Source organism: Corvus moneduloides, chromosome 4, assembly GCF_009650955.1.
Source record: "Corvus moneduloides isolate bCorMon1 chromosome 4, bCorMon1.pri, whole genome shotgun sequence".
NCBI classification, from domain to species: Eukaryota; Metazoa; Chordata; class Aves; order Passeriformes; family Corvidae; genus Corvus; species Corvus moneduloides.
Window position 1 is genome coordinate 59,195,491 of NC_045479.1, and position 17,842 is coordinate 59,213,332.

The 17,842-nt window shown below is 37.6% G+C and overlaps 1 protein-coding gene across 1 annotated transcript in view; it reads left to right on the top strand.

Annotated features, from left to right (window-relative positions):
• The window catches only part of CERK (ceramide kinase), a 41,678-nt gene extending 24,802 nt beyond the window's left edge, over positions 1–16,876 (top strand). Inside the window, exons 7-13 of the mRNA XM_032106260.1 lie at positions 997–1,071; positions 2,584–2,736; positions 3,536–3,641; positions 6,313–6,383; positions 11,113–11,318; positions 14,559–14,767; positions 15,681–16,876. Coding sequence (XP_031962151.1) covers positions 997–1,071; positions 2,584–2,736; positions 3,536–3,641; positions 6,313–6,383; positions 11,113–11,318; positions 14,559–14,767; positions 15,681–15,780 — 920 coding nt within the window. The 3' untranslated portion in view covers positions 15,781–16,876. The remainder of the gene's footprint in view (positions 1–996; positions 1,072–2,583; positions 2,737–3,535; positions 3,642–6,312; positions 6,384–11,112; positions 11,319–14,558; positions 14,768–15,680) is intronic.
• The last annotated feature ends 966 nt before the right edge of the window (positions 16,877–17,842 follow it).

Genomic DNA, 17,842 nt, shown 5'->3' on the forward strand with positions numbered 1-17,842 from the left:
AGGTGTTTTTTAAATAATGGTTGCTCATTCCTCCATTTTTAGTTTTTATTTCAACTTGGTAAGGCCTCAGTAACCAAGTATGCTGTATTTGAGCTCCTCTTCAGCCTAATGTATTGGTAGGAAAGCTGAAAACATGTATGCGGACAAAGTTTATCTTTTCAGATATCTAGCCTTGACTTTGAGGGAATTCGGTTTCATGGAAGGGATGGGAGAAACTGTAAGATAAATTTGGTGTTAGGTGCTGCAACAAATACACTTCTGTATGTCTGGACCTGAGTTCCAAGTCCCTGTCGCAGAGTATAAACCAGATCCCTATCTAGGCTCTTGTTTTTTATAGGGAACAGGGAGAATTGTCCATTTCTAAACAGCATATAGGTGAAACCTAAAGCTTCCCCCCTTTCTTCTTGTAGGTATTTTGCATCAAGACTGTAAAGGTACATCTCTATCCATTTTGTTACCCTATCTAGAAACTAATTCCTGAAAGCAAGTATTTTTACTGATTTTCAAATAATAGAACAGAGCAGAAGTTTCTGGTATAAGATGACATCCTGGAATTCAGATCAGTACCACAAAAAACAGCAGACCAGTCAATTTCTCTTTTTTCCATGAGATTTCAATGAGCAAGAAATCTTAAACAAAAGAGAATCAATGTATGCCTACCTCATTTGATATAAAAGCTATAATGTAATCATGAAATTTTCTGTGTAAATTAACTTACTTCCCTTCACTAACTGCTACATATTTATTGCTTATATTGTGAAAACTTTTGTACTTTGTATGGAGAGCAATAATTTGTACTCATTGGAGGGGAGCGGGGGGGGGGGGGGGAGTGTTACAGTTTAAATAATAATAATAATACAGTATCCTTGTATATACTTTGTTCCATAAAATAGAAAGGAGCAAACCAAGGGAACATAATGCATTTATGTGGAGGACTATGCCAATAATACTTGTTTTGTAAAGATACAAATTGATGCCTAGTTTTCTGTTTTTCAGGATCAACAGATTGCATATGCTATTCAACTGTAGGCATTTCTGATCCAGTAACTTCAGCTCTTCATATCATTGTAGGTGGGTGGTCGCAGTTTGCAGTTTTGTTACGAAAACTATGAAAGTAGCCCAAAATACTGTTTTCATTTAGTTCTGTCTTTATGTCTGTGAAATATAATTTGAACATAATGGCTGGGTTGAAATACAAAGTTTTTGTCTGGGATTTAAGTCTCTGATTTGAAATACAGGAGGTTAAAAATTAATTGCTTGGTCTATACTAATTCATTATTTTCAAGGGATCATAACATTTTGAAACTTTGGTGCTAAAGTTTTCATGAATTCTGGCATTCTTTTGAAAATAGTAAAATGCAGTAAGCAGCATCAGTTGTTGCACTATATCTCTATATATATATATGTTTATCTAAGAGAAAGCTATGATCAGTGCATGTACACTTCAATAGTAGTATTTTGTTCTAGTTGTCCAATTGTCCTGGGCAATTCAATGTTCCCTTGACAAGTTAGAGTTACAACACCTTTTGGTATCATTACTGATTTAACACTTGCAGTTTTAGGGTCTCATGTTGCAAAGAGCTGCACATGTGCTTCTCTTACTAACCTATGGTTAACTCTGTTCAGCATCTGTGGAGTTGAGGCCTTTGGACTAGGATTGGAGAGATGTGGCTTTAGTATATCGTAGTATTTTAGTTGTGTTATTAAGTCCCAGAATCACAGAATGGGTCAGGTTGGAAGGGACCACAGTGGATCATCTGGTCCAACTTCCCAGTGAAACAAAAAAACCCGAACACCAAAATACCAAACAAGCAAAAAAACCCACCCCCACAACGCCCACCATCACTCCAAAGCTTACACGTGGAGGACATCAGAGAAGTGGTGTACTCTTTGTCCTTAGGGATTTCCAGGACTTGACAGGACAAGCCCTGAGTAACCTGATGTGACCTCATAGCTGAACCTGCTTTGAGTGTGAGGTTTTATGAGAAACCTCCAGAGGCTCCTTCCAGCTCAAATTATCCTCTGATAGCATGACATGGAGGTTTTAGTACCCAGGAGATGTACAGGAGCCACTGCATCGATCCACTCAGGGAAAGGGACTGTCAAGCATTTACACAGTGTGCCCAGGGAAGTGGTTGAGTCACCATCCCTGGAGATATTTAGAAAATGTGTAGATGTGGCACTTAGGGTCATGGTTTAGTGGTGGCCTTGACAGGGCTGGGTTAACATTTGGACTCTGATCCTAAAGGTCTTTTCCAATCTAAATAGTTCTGTGACTCTATCCCCTCCTTCTGCTACAGGATAAAGGAGTATAAGTTCTTCATTATACATTTTTAGCATACTGAGCCCTTTCTTCTCACTTAGTGTTTAATGCTTTTAAAGTATGAGATTAAATTAGTTTTAAAAATTATTTTTCTTTTTTCTGCATGTGTAAGAAGTATATGCATTCATGGCATATATATTGACATAAATGCAATATGTATTTTTTATTTTTAATGACTTCGCAATGTTAAAGTTACTATCATGTTTGCAGCTGCAAATAAAGTAAGTCTTAATAGAACCTTGCACTTCTGATCTTTATAGGTGACTGTCAGCCTCTGGATGTCTCTTCTGTACATCACAACAACACATTTTTGAAATACTCCGTGTCATTGCTGGGTTATGGTTTTTATGGAGATATATTAAAAGATAGTGAGAAGAAGCGGTGGATGGGTCCAATGAGATATGACTACTCAGGTAATTTTTGGAATTCTTTTGTCAGTGTGTAAATACTTTGGAGCAGTTGGTTTAGTGTCTCCAAACCAACCTTGTCGGAAGCTTGTAAACATCAGAAACAGACTTGAACTCCTTGTAGCACCAAGTATATTGGATCGTGTTATGTAAAGCTCTTTGGGTTTGACTTTGGGGTTAACGTTGACAGTGGGCTCAATAAAGTTGTGTTGAATATGGGCCACCTATGGAAAATGGCCTAAAAAGTAATAACTTCTGTCCTAATCATTATGACTTTCTTTTTAGTTACTTAAAGAGAGATAGGCACTCCTCTGTCTTGAACATTCAGCTGATGGAATGAATTGTTAATCTTGCCCTTATTCTAGCACTGATTAGAGAGAGATGTGTGATTTAGTCTTGTTACCTAGTATTTGAATAAATCCTATGTCACTTTCCTAGGGGAAAGTATCTTTTGCTTCCTTTGATTTGTGTTAGGGAAAGAAGATGCATTAGGAGAATTTTAGTGCAGGCCAATTTTAAGATTCAACAGTGATGTATAACTAAATTTTTTAGTTGGTCTTTAAAGATGTCAAGTGCATAATGGCACTTCTGACAAATGTTAAAACATTGGAGTGGCACTGTGATATTTTCTTGTTCCTTACAGTCTAAAACATCATAAGAAAAAGAATTCTGAGCTTGAGGAGGGCTACTACTGTTTTGCAGTCCTTAGAAAAGGAAAGAGAGGAAAAATCAAGGAATGTATGCAGAGATGTTTGCCATGTGGATTTATAATGACTTAATGCTGCATAATGCCTTTTTTATGTAGGCTTCAAGACTTTTCTTTCTCATCATTATTATGAAGGAACAATTGCTTATCAACCAGCAAAACATACACACGGATCTCCACGAGATAAAGAGAGCTGCAGAACAGGGTAGGCTAATGTTTATCTCAGGATATTTGGTGTGAACTATTTAAAAACGTACATAAATAGAGGTTACAGAAGTGTTGGTTTTAATATCAAAACACTTACTCTAAAAGAGATAAGCTTGTAAAAAAAATTACTGACTCATTAAAAAGAACACCTCATTTTATCAGGTCATTAAACAAAAATCTAATAAAATTTTGTTAGCTGGTTCTTCTCCTCCCTCAGTTTTAAGGGAAGCAAAATATAACAGCACAGGACCCAGTTAAAAGATGCTGAAGATATTGTGCTGTGTTACTACTAAGAAATCAAAAGTCTGGATGCCTTGTAGCTTCCACAAAGGGAAATAATAATTCAGAAATTCTTAAGTGTTCACATTGTAACTGGATCTAGCAATTTTAGCAGTTGTTTTAGTGCCATGACAACAACTGGCATGACTTGTCCTAAGGACAAGTCCTCTCAGGAATCAGCCTATCTACCCTGGTTTTTTGTGTACTACTATGATGCTGTATAAATTCTGTGTGATATTCTGTGTTTCTTTAGTCAGGGGGCCTGTCTTAATCTCCCAGTGTTCCTTCCTTTCTCTTTGCTTTCACCTGCTTGAAGTTATGCACTAGTATTTATTATTCTTCTTTATCTACAAGTTTAGCTATCAGAGATGAAGTACTTGTCACAGCGCCAAACAGCACAGCAGGATACAGAGGAACCACAAACTTTGTCCAGAAACAATAAGACTGCTGTGCTAGTGCTGTGACATGCTGCAGATGAGTCTCTAGTATCAGCTGGAGCAACAATCCTGACCCATCAGGTGCCCTGATGCAGCAGAGGCTCCAGAGGGAGAAAGCTGGCATCCAGGTGTCAGGAATGGAGTAAAGAATGCCTGGTGCCTCACAGCGGATTTTTTGCTTCCTGGTAACTGCTGGAAGGGCAATAGAGCTGGGCACAAGCAATTTAGAAGAATCCTGGAGTGTGATAATGATATAGATGATGCAGATGATTGCCAGGCTGGCTAGAACAACTGCTCTGCCAGTCTTTTTACAGAAAATAAAAAGTGGGAATGTGATGGTTGTGGGCCATTTTGGCAGTGGTGGCTGTGAGATTATAGAGTTTTAACTTCTGAGAGTATTAAGCAAGACAAGACATAGAATTGCAACCCTGGACTTTGGTTTATTTGGGGATCTTGGCAGGATTCCATGGGAGTCTGTCCTGGAGTATAAAGAGGCATAGGAGAGTTAGTTGGTACCTCATCAAAGTTCAAGAATAATCCACTCTGATACTCAGAAACTTGATTAACCAGGATAGAAAAGCAACTTGAATGAGCAAAGAACTGAGTAGTAAAAAGAAGGTGAAAGTGGAATGGGTTACTTTGGAAGAACACAAAAGATATTGCTTAAACATGCAGGAATGAAATTGAAAAAGCCAAAGCTCAGGTGGAGTTGAAATCACTAAGGGATGTGAAGGGTGTTGCTTTTTATGAAGGGATTATTTAAATATACCAATCATAACAAAAGGCTGAAGGAACTGTGGGCCTGCTGCTTAGTGGCATGGGGAACATAGTGATAAGATATATCAAAAAGGCTGCAAAGTTACCCCTTTATCTCATTTTTCACTAATGTAGTCTCTCCCCAAGCCGTACAGGTCCCCAGGCTCCCGGATGAAGGGGAAACAGTGGATGTTACATACCTTGACTTCAGCAGGACCTATGGTCCTGTTTGCTGTAGTACTGTTAAAACTAATTTGATGAGGTGTGGACTAGGAAAGTGGGTGGGTGAGAAACTGGCTGGACTACTAGAAAGGTTGTGAATGCAGAGTCTGGCTGGCAGCCAATTACTAATGGTGTCCCTTGGCAGTATTGGACCTAATACTGTGCAGAGTCCTTATTAATGACTGGGACAGTCTCAGAAAGTGCTATCTCAGCAGTTTTGTGGATGATACCAGATTGGGAGGAGTGGTTTATGTTGAAAGTCAGGGCTGCTATTCAGAGGGATCTTGGTGGCTGAAGAAATGGCTGATAGGGATCTCCTGAAGTTCAGGAGATGTAAATGTCCTGTACCTGGGGTGAAATAGTCCCGTGTAAGAGTGTTGACTGGGTATTGACTGGCTGGAAGGCAGCTCTGCCAAAAATAACTTCAAGATCCTGGTGGACAGCAGCTGTACCTTAGTTAGCAGTATGTCCTTGCAGCAAGGAAAGCCCACCTTATACTGAGTTTTCTAAGCAGAAAGGAAGTCAACAGGTAGGAATGATTCTTCCCCTGCACTCAACACTTGTGAGATGGACTGTCCCCAGTATGTCAGTGTCTTTCACTGTTAGAGCAGTCAAATGTTGGAACAAGGTGCTCAGAGGTCTGTGGACTTTACCCTCACAGATCCTCAAAACTCGGCTGAGTAAGACACTGAACATCCTGATCCTGTAAGACCAACTTTGATCACATCAGTCCCTCCCAACCTATGTGATCTTATGTCTCTCTGCTGCTGTTACCACTGACATCCAGTAATCTTCAGAGCTGTACTTAAATAACTGCACTGCCTGCCGGGCTGTGATGAGTCCAGCCACATGAGGGTTGTCAGTGCTGTGCTGCATCTTGTGATGGGGGAAGATCTTGTAATGACTGGGTAAAATAAAGTTGAAATGCATAATAGTGGAGGTCTTTCAGGAAATGAATGGTGTTTTTGTTTTCAGATGTTACATTTGCAAGAAAAGTGAGAAACAGCTGGCAGAACAGCACAAGGAATGTGGATTAAAACATGAAGGTAATTTGTCAAAAAAAGTAAAATGTGATAGTATTACACAAATAATTATTTTTCAGAATATATCAGTTCAAATGCTCATATATTTTGGTTTTTTAAACACTGAGTTACTAGATAATCCATTGTTTCTTTCAGTTTACAGAAAACATGTGTGTCATTGCCCTCTGCACTCAGCACTGGTAAGGCCACACCTCAAATCCTGTGTTCAGTTTTGAGCCTCTCACTTTAAGAAGGACATTGAGGTGCTGGAGCATGTCCAGAGAAGGACAACAGAGCTGGTGAAGGGTCTGGAGCACAAGTCCTGTGAGGAGCAGCTGGGGGTGTATAGCCTGGAGAAAAGGTGCATCAGGGGAGACCTTATCACTCTGTCCAAATGCCTGAAAGGAGTTTGTAGCCTCACGGGGTTCTCTTTCTTCTTCCAGGTTACAAGCGATAGGACAAGAGGAAATGACCTCAAGTCATGCCAGGGAAGGTTTAGTTTGGATATTAGGAAAAATCTCTTTGGGGAAAGGGTTGTCAAGCATTGGAAAAGGCTGCCCATGGAAGTGGTAGAATCAACATTCGTGTGTCCTGGAAGTGTTCAGAAGACACATGGATGTGGCACTTGGGCAGATACGGTTTAGTGGTGCTAAATTGACATTTGGACAATGTCAATTTTGACATCTGATTTTAGAGGTCTTTCCCAAACAAAATGATTCTATGATACTATGATTCTAAGTATGTGAAAAACATTTAAGGTGTCTCCTCCACCCAGACCTCAGAAAGTTCTGATAAAATCATACTAATTACTTGTATATTTCAGCGTGTTTAGTTTTTTTTCTTTAGAAAAAATAATATTCTGTGAGCTAGGACTCTGGGTTTTTGTGAGGACTGAATGGATAAACTGTGAGGTGTCATAGAAGGAAGCAGTTCATTAAGATAACTTTTAGAATAGATCAGTCGTAAAATTTTGTTTTTGTTAGCACAAATGTCACCCTAATATGGGGCAGTGAATTTGGACAGCTAGTAGCTGATCTAGTGGACTTAAGTATTTCTGTACAACACTCCACCAATACTCACTATAAATGATAAATGAGATTTCTGTCCTCTTTCTCTAGTTACACTATCCTTTTTCTCTTCTTTATCTCCATTCTAACCCCTGTGCACACTTGTGTCATTTTTTTTTTAATGGACATAACTTTATTTTCCTTTTGCTAAAACAACTGTTAATGAATTCTGTTCAGTCATTCTCCTAGTTGTATCTCTTTATTTCTGGCTACTACATCCTAACAGGAAGAAGTACTGATATTCGTACACCTGTGGCCTTGCTAGAGAAAGATACATAGATTCAGTTGGGTTTTGCCTCCAGCTTTGGTTCATCATCTTGGATAAACCCCTCTTAAAGAGCAGGCAGGCTTCCTGTGGGTCCTTTACTGTGTTTTTATTTCTTCTTGTAGAGCCCAGTGCATACAACCGCAATTTTCTTGACATGAACATTTGGTCCTTGTGACCTAGATTATCTTACAATTACAGTTTTTTTGCACTGTGTCTGTGCCAGGTTCTAGGCATTTTTTAGCAAAAAGATCATCATACTGTGGAGATTCACTGGTAGCACAAAGATTTCTGTGCAACTTGAATTCCTGTTACACATGTTTAGTGCTTTCATCCCAGCTGCTGCTTTCAGATCTTCGAGACAGTCAAGAGATGGCCAAATCAGAATATTTCTTGGGTTATTTTAATCTATGCCCAGGTTCAGCTAAAGAATTTTTTATAGACTATAAATAATGGGCATAAATAATAACATAAATATGACAGTAGGCTTTTTGGTAAGAAATAAATTCTGTCTTTTTGAGAGATAATTGTAGTTAGAAATTGCCAAACTTTTTTCTTTTGTTTGTGGGGGGGTTTTATTTGCCTTTTTTCATGTTTGTGTGTGTTGTTTGGTTATTTTGTTGGTTGGTTTGGTTTTTAAATCTGCCATTTTGTTACCTTTCATCCAGCAAAGGACTTAGTTAGCAATTAAGACACTTTTAGCCAACATTGCACATGACATTAAGCAGCTGGTTATGTAGGATATTGTTTACTTTATTCCATTCTACTTCTGGTAGCTGGCTCTCTTTGCAGTCCAGTCTCTTCTCCATGCAGTGCTGGTAAGGGAACAATACAATCAGCTACTTTTGATTCACAATAGAAAGGATTTTAAATCTCCAGATAAGCTTTTCACCCAAGCAGGGTGTCTTGGCAGACTCTTTCATTGTGCCTACTGGGTTTGTGTATGGTTCAGATAAGTTTAGAAGGATGTCTGATTGGTTGTTACTGAACATATTTCTTTGAACTGTGCAGGAGTCTCTGTGCATGTGCTGAGTAAATGTTGAGTGCTAGTACTTTATGCTGACTTCAGCAATTTGCAATGTGTGTACACAATAGGCCATTGAAGTGAGTGCCACTTATGCACTCCCTGCTTATGACTGCCCTATTGTAGGAAAGATACTTTGAGCAAATAATTTGTGTTATTACAGTGATACACACTGCGAAATGGTTATGAAAACAGTTGTTCATTTAAAACGTGATTAATACCCTGACTTTGTTCTTACTTTGAACAGTGAAGGTGTTCTTGAGTAACATGCTGAAATTTATTCCAGATGAAAACCATGTGTTACAGTAAAATAAAGAAGCATTTTACCTTAAGTAATTTGAGACTTACTACAGTGAGCATACTTAAAATGTTAATACATATCTAGAAACATTGATGACCAAATTACTAATGCTTCTCAGAGAAACAGCAAAAGGATTTATTAATAAAAGGTGTTGTTTTCATTTTGTTGTTTGTGTATCAGAAAATGCTTGTTGTTTCCAGTTCCAGTAGTTTATGTTCTGTTCAGTTACCTTCGTCTCAGAGCAGGGTCTTGTCATTTGCCTGCAGCCTGAACAGTCATTCTATAGTCTGACATTTAGGTCTGTCTCATCTCTCTTAACATGCACATTTTGAATCTGATTTAAATTACTTCTTTCAGTAATGTCCTGTTTGAAAACAACATAAAAAGATCAGCAGTAAAGCAAGCAATACTAAAAAGCACTGTGGCAAATGAAGCAAAAATGCTGAATTTAAAAGCTGCAGTTTTTTCTTGCTATTTCTGATTTGTTTCTCAGGAGATAGAGGGGATAGTCTAGATGGAAAAATTATAATAAAGTTTTTTGTTTTCTTTAAGTCTTTTGTCACATTATAAGCTTACATGGTTTTCCTGGAACACTGTTTTTCTTGGTTCTGTTACTAGAGAGTGGACAGTAAGAAGTTCCAATGAATAAAAATTCCGGGAAATGAGAGAAGTTCAAAGAGTGAAGAGCAACTACAAAATACTTTGGAAACAATTTTTTTCTTTTTCTCTTTTCTGATATTTAGAGCCTGGAACATGTCAATTCAAAATTAGTGCATAATAGACTTCAGGTTCAAAATAACCTAGACAATTGTGATATTGATTCTCTAAAGTAAATGTGAAGTTCCTAAAACTGAGACAGTAAGGAATATCAGAATTTCAGGACATGAAATACATAGCATAAATATTGTCTGTAGTCCCATCACAAAAGCACCTTGAAAATCATTGCAAGTTAACCAAAATGTGGGGAACTGAATAATGTTAGATGTTCAAGTCCATACCAGTTAACATTCCTCAAAATCTCTACCTTTTTTACATAAACAAACTTCAGCATTTCTTGTTCACTCCTTAATTTTACCCCTCATGACACTTCACTCCTGAACTCCCAACATGTATGTCCATAGTCTATTTTGCAGTCATTACTTCTGTGGAATTGTTCATTTGAAATGAGTCCACTTTTGGAAGGAGAAAAAGAGTGTTATGGCTGCTTTTTGGCTTTTTCTTATTGTGATAAGGAAGACAATTATGTGTAATCTAAAAATAAAAGAAGGCATTTTTCATATATTTTTATCCATATTCAAGAAAATACAGTTTAGGTAACAACTCTGCTTTGCCTGCCAATGTTTCTTTGTTCTAGAAAATTCCTCTGCCTCCTGGTAGTATCAATGCCAGCACACATTTGAGCTCAGTCTAGATGTAAGCTCCAACAGAGTTTCATGGTGTTGAAAACAGACTTTGTGTTGTTTTCTAGAAATCTCTGAAGATTTACACACAGGGACGTTTAACTCTGTTAATAGTTCTAATCTTCAGACATTTGGGGCTGGGGTGGAAACAGACTCCTGATATCCTGCCTGCTGGTCCTTGCTGAGTCATCTCTTCCCTTTGTCTTTTTTTAAAATATTAACTTGTAGCGTTGAGGCAGAAGAGGAATATTGCTTTAGAAACCAAATACTAAACTACGATCTTTGCATCATTGTTTATTTAAGATTGTTGAAGAGCAAAAATAGAATTTTAAAAAGTTAATCCCTCTGAACTTTCACACTACGAGAGCTGTAACTTGCCTCTCTTTTCCATTCCTATGCCTTTGCCAGTTTACCCAAATAGCACTGATCCTGAATTTGACATTCATATGCCAGAACAGGCAAGCAGTTTTGGGAGATAGTCACAGTCTGAAGGGAGAAAGCAACTTTCTATGTTAAGTGTGTGAAAAACAGATACTTAAAAATGTAATTTTTAAAATGTAGTTTATTTTAGATATTTACTGACAATACATGAATATGCCCAGGGAAGACTTTTAAGTTGCCAGTGGTTGCTTTTTAGTGTTCTTGTGAGTAGATCAAATTATTACCTATCTCCATGTCTTTATTGATATGTTTCAGAAGGTGAAGAAGAGTGGAAGGTTGTAAAAGGGAAATTTCTAGCCATCAATGCAGTAAGTATGAGCTGTGCCTGTCCACGAAGTCCAAAAGGTCTTTCACCAGCAGCTCATTTGGCAGATGGTTCAGCAGACCTCATTCTAGTTCGGAAATGCTCCAGATTTGATTTTCTACGGTATCTTGTCAGACACACAAACCAAGACGATCAGGTGTGTATTCCTTTTGACAGTGAATTATAGACAGTCCATCAAAGGTGTAAATATTGGTATTCTTATATGACAGAAATAACATCTATAAAGTATGTTTGTTTGTTTTTCTAAAATTTATACATTTTGGGTGATGCAATCTCAGCATGTGTATCATAAAAAATAAAGCAGCTCAAAACATTTTACCAAACTCAACTCCTTGGCCATAGCATTCTAACAAATTTCCACTTCTGCCAACGGAATTCAGTTTTGTAACATTTTCCATGTATTTGCTGTTTGGACAATATGTAAAGTTATTTTATCACAACTGTGCCCTTATATAGTTGTCATGAAAAACTGCTCACAGCATGAATAGCTGAGGTAGATGTGGTGAAGCATAATAAATCACTTTTGTGAACTGTATAAAAATGTGATTTAGAAGAAAGTTTCCAGAACTGCAGTTTGATTGTAAACTGCAGGCTTTTAGCAGTATTTTACTACGTGTAAGTGACCAGGATATGAGCTTTATGCATTCAGCTTCAAAATTATTTCTTGCATGCGTTGTAGCTGTCAGGAGGGAAGATTCATCACTGCTTTGGCTCGTAGTATCTGTTGAAACAGAGCTATGGCTGTATATACACATATTTAATACTTGTCACAACCTGATATTATTAATATGTTCTGGAAATTTTCTGAACGATGGACTAATGTCATATCTACTGCATAAAAGCAATACAAATCTTGAATGTTTATGATGCTACTCTTCTTCCTCTGTAAAAGAATTAGGATAGATTTTTTTCCCTTTATTTCCTCATTGCCAGTCCCTGGGACATTGTGAATGTGTCCATATTCGTCCTTCCCACTGTTCTCTCCTCCTCTTCCCTTCACACCTTCTCACTCACTGTTCCTTTGATATTTTCGATCATTTGAAGCCACCCCTGGCTACCTTTCAAATTGGCTGTAACATTTATCAAGGGACAACATTCTGCTTAGGCTTGAGACGTGAGAGCTCGGGTGCTCTCTGCATAGACACGGGTGACGATGCAGCCATGGATACCAGCATTTGCATCAGAGCAGTTTGGACCAGCACACTGTTAAATGAGCCCCACTGGGTCCAGGAGCCACTGCTTCCAAGCATAGAGTTTGATGACTTTACAGTTCTTTATGGTTAAAAGTTGAGGGAACTTAAGACCTAGGAGGTGTCTCCATCTCTGCTTTTTCTGGTTTTCACTATAGCCATTTCCTTTCCAGTGCTTCTCATTTCTCTCTGGGATATGCTGGTTTTGCAGTGGAGATTAAATGCAGGGTTGTACATATGTCCTTAGCTCAGGTTAGTATCCACCATAGTAGTGGGAAACCCTTTTTGAAAACTTAAGGAAATGTGAAAAAAAAGGAAGAAAAGGGTGACTGTACACCCATACATACTGATTTGTGAGTAAACTGTTTCTTCACATTTGCTTCCTTGCCATCCCCTTCTCATAAACACACCCAGACATACTCCATGGCCTTTGCTAAATGACCTGTCTGTATTTACTAGAGCTTGCTGAATATTTAGTTCCATATCTGTTAAGTTGCTTTCAGGGCAGATGGGGGCATCCTCTAATTTATTGTTCCTTCAATTAATGAAGCCTGTTTTAAAGCATCTGTACAGTATTGTAGAGTTAATCTGCAGCCTCAGTTTTAGGAGCAATCTTCTAATTGACCTGCTTTTTCTAGTTCAATTAACTAGTTAATTTTTTTTTTTTTTTTTTTTTTTTTTTTTTTTTTTTTTTTTTTGGAATGCAATAATATTGCCCTCTATTCTTCATGTACCCCCAGCTCTGTGATTTGATAACACTGCCATGGAATTCTCGCCTTCAGGGCATTGTTCCAAGTGCAAAAGCAGAAGACTTTCAGAAAAGCCTTAAGGACTGTGTTTGAACAGGTCCTGAGGATGACACAAAGATACAATCCAAACCTTTTTGACTTTGTGTTGAGATCCAGTCTAAGCACAGAAGAGCAGAGAAAACTAAGTCTCTGTGAATAAAATGTATCGAACTCAGAAAGGTTTGAAGTACACCCCAAAACTTGATTAAAACCAAATGAGGTTAGATGTTGAAACCAAAAGAATGATATATTTTATTTAATAGTAAAAAAGGCAAAGAGATAGAAAGAGAAAAGAAAGAAAGAAATAGAAAAAGGAGAGGGGGGAGCGGGGACAGGGAGAGTGACAGAGACAGATTAAGCAGAAACATATCACCCTTCCGTGGATCCCAACAACGTCTCATTGTTTCCCTCCAACTGGTCTTCCTGGTGGTGAGGGTCCCCCACCAAAAAGTATAGAATCCAGTGAATTAGTATACATTTGGGCCAGATGGGAACACCCACGTGCCTTCTCTGGGGAGGTCAAATTTGACACTGTCCCTTGCAAGGCTGTGGATCTGTTGCATCATTTTGTATCATGGGCAGTGCTCTGGTGCAGGGTCTGGGGACCCTTTTGGGGGTGGGCCTTTGATGGGCCATGACATTCCATCTGCTGTCCCTGATGTGGATGTCCCTTAGATGTGGCTTTCCCGAGGCGAAGGGTCTCCACAGCTGAGCTGATCTGCACAGCAGAAGATGGGTGTTCACTGCCTCTCACCAGAGGCTTTTTCACCACACACCCAGAACATCTCTCCCCACCACCCTTTGGTGTGAGGGTCTGTTCGAGCCTGGCAGCTGATAACCCTGGGGCTGGGCCTCCACCCCGAAGGTGCTGGGCTTAATCCTCCTGTGAATGTATTCTTCTCCCCCAGCCAGACCTGAATCACTGTATCTGATCTCCACCAGTTTGCAGTGCAGGCCCTCAGTCAGGAAGCACGTTCAGGGTGTGGTGGTCTTCCATGCAGTTTTTTTAATACAGCTTTGCTATAATAGGCAAAAGTCCTTCATAAAGATGTTTAAGCTATAAACCATCAGTCTCCAACACTTTGGTATCATGTTATAATAATTTTTATATGTTGTTTAAAATAGTCTTTATAATCCATTTACTCATAATCTCAGAACCTGTTATCTGGTTATCTGTACAGTGACCATTGAGAAGTAAGGTTTCATTTTGGCTTTATTGTTTTTGACTTGTGCAGTTTTTCAAAAACAAAAATTACTTTGTGTCTCAGGTAAGCTTCTCTAGAAGATTGGAGTGGACAGACTGTCCTTGAGTACAAATTGCTGCATGCTGAGTTGCTTTACACATCAAATGTATTAACTTGTAATTGCCTGATTTGCCCATTTCTTTTTTTTTCCTAGTTTGACTTTCCATTTGTAGACGTTTATCGGGTGAAGTGTTTTCAATTTACATCAAAGCTTTCAGAAGACAATGAAAGCAATGTCATGGACATAGTAAAGAAACGTTTTGGCCAGTTCTGCAGAGATCATCCAGCCTGCTGCTGTAATATTGTTAATAGCACCTGGAACTGTGATGGAGAAACTCTGGATAGTTCAGCAATTGAAGTGAGGTAAGCTTCGATTTTTCTGTCTATATAGCAGAACACATTAAGCCTTCTCATTGATGTTCATAAAGACATCCCAGAAAGATGCCTGTGCATAGCAAATTTGAGTCTTCTGATAATAAACCTAAATATTTTTGTTACAGTTTTGAATCCTTTCCAGAGAATACTGCGACCATATGTGTTGTAAATGATCACTCTGAGTGAGATGGATGGCCCTACCTTTGAAGTCATACTTACTTCTTAGGGACTGGTATTATGTGCTTAAAGTGCTGAAAGTGAAGATGGTGTTGGAAGGATTCTTTTCAAATGAGTGCAATGCCTCATTACTCTGAGCAATAGCTTTTCCTATTTAGCTTAAGTAAGCTTCTTTGTCTTACAGAAATACTGAGTATGTCCCCTACTTTGTGTTTTGGCACACAGCACAGAGTCTTATCTCCGATCTTTGCATACAGAGGAAGAATTTTGCAGTTGTGCAAATACTCAAATTAGCAAAGAAGTTTGTGAAATTTGAAAGGAGTTTTTTTTTGTTGTTTGGATTGGTTTTGGTTGCTTGTTTTGTTGTTTTTAGAGCAAAGGGAACCAAAACCATAGTATTTACATGCAAGTGTGTTCCACTAAAACATAATCACTTAGCAGTCCAAAGGTGAGTTTTATAAATGCTGTATATTGTAAAAGATTGGCTCATCTAAGTGTCTATAGAACTTCTTGTGTAGACAAGGGGAGTAAAAGAGGATACATGAAAGCATCCAGCCCTCTTTGCAGGGGAGGATTGAATCAAAAATGAGAGTGTGGTTTCTGTAGTCAGGAGTAAGGAACTTTGTCCAACTGCTTGAAATTAATGGATTATTACAATTAAATTATTAGAATTAAATATGTGGCACCCATTTATGTCTTGTTAATTGATTTCTATATTTTTCAGGGTTCACTGCCAGTTAATGAAACTGTTTGCAAGGGGAATTGAGGAAAACTGTAAAGATGAAGCTGCCTACAGCCAGAGTAGTGTTGAACAATTACTATAAACATTGTTCCTCCAATGGGGAGAAGAAAAAAATAGAAGCTCAAGGAAATTGAGTAAATATGCATTTTAGTCAAATTGACAAGTATTTTAAACTTTTAGATTTTTTTTTATGGCTTCAGTATAATTTTAGACATCTTACTGCATTGTGTCATTTTTTAAAAAAACCATTGTAATCATTAAAATATATCTTGGAGCAATGTAATCTGTTATGTTAGAAAAGAGAGGGTTGGCCTATATCTATGTATTCATGATGACTGATAAATTCTCTGTGCTTTTCTAGAGAGCTAATTTTGTAGTTGTGTTGCAATAATATCTAAATGTTATGAAACATTGGACTTCCCACTGGCACCAAGGCAAGACATTTTCAGTGTCTGAGAAGATGTTTTCTGCTGGGAGTGTTATGTAGTTGCATGTGGCTTAAATGCTGGACAACGGTGTTGTCATTCGCATCTTTTTTTTTTTAATTAAAATCTTTCATTTTGTAATTCTGACAATACCTTGCAACTTATCAATGCAATTCAAACACACATTCCTGGCTTTAAGTAGTAATAATAATAATAGTGTACAAATATTTGAAAAATAAAAGCACAACTATATACAGGTCACACCTCATCCTATATATTCTGTCTTTGAAGGCTTCCTTGCATCATGCTTTTTGGGATTATAAAAGGTTTTATGACTGTTTGGATGATACCAAATACCACACAGTGCAACTGAAAAGTCTTGCAAGCAAATTGCAGGAATACTTGTATAATATCAGGAAGGCACAGACAAGGGAAAATATAAATAAGTTCTCAAACACCAGCAAGTTTTAATTTTTTAAAAATATCTAGTATTAACATATTAAAAGCTTCCCTCTTCAGTACACAATTCTTTGGACATTCTACTCCATATGTTAAAATGTCTCTGCAAAATAAGATGTTGAAATGTTAAGTTTAGAAATATGATCTGATGATTGGAAGTCCTTAAAATAATTTAACTAAATATGAAACAAATAATTTGTTTTGTGAAGCCAAGGGAAGAAACTGGCATCTGACAAATCATGAATGCACTGTGCTGATTTGTTTTTATAATAAAAAACATTAGACTGTCATATAGAGCTATGGAGTGATTATTTAAGTTGTGTATAGTTGTGTATTGTGGCACATACATGTTTTGTGTCCAGGGTTGGGGCTAAATTTTGCTCTTCTTGTACAGACTTATTCCTGTTTGAGGACAGAAGTTAGCCCCAGTTCTATTTTATCTTTTTATAAGTGTTCTTTTAGGTTTAAAGTTCTCTTTAAAACTTACTGTGTCTGAGGTTTTTTTTGCATCCAAACAGCTGATGATTCTGTATTCATGTATATTTATTGGTACTTCTGTCATCCAGCTTGTGTTAGGTTCATGTTTCTCATATATTTGGTCAATGTAAGCCATGGTGATGGGTCATTTCATTACTGAAGCACTTGAATATTGTTACAAATGGCAGGTTATTTTTTTCTATTGAAGCTATTTACATTCCAGTTTTGTGTATTATCAAAATTGTGTGCTATATCTCTGTTACAAAGTATTATTCATATTGCTCTATACGACAAAAAGCACTTGCAAATTATACTTGCCTCAAGTACAATCATACGAAGTTTAGGATCTTTATTTTGTTATATAGTATTTCAGGAAAATACTTGAATACTTTTCCAAAACTACTGCTCTTTGCTTTCCTTATTAATACAGTGAGTTGAAATGTTGACTCATCCAATGTTTTTCTGACACTTGTAACACAGGCGTTACATATACTGTATTTTTAAAGCCATGTTTAATGAGTGAAATAGTACTTTTGAACTAACATCCCATTGAAAATGAAATTATGCAGTTCTACGAATGTGAATATTTTTTGAAAGTGTCAGTTGTTAAAAGATGTCTGCAGTAATTGTGGTTAATTCATGAATATTGTGAGAGTACCCAGACTTCCAAGTTACAGTAATTCTTGTGCACACTCAGCTTACAAAGAGTGGGGGAGTTTGAGGCATTGCAGCTATCCAGAGCACATTCTCATCAATGAGAACTGGAATAAATACTAACCAGCT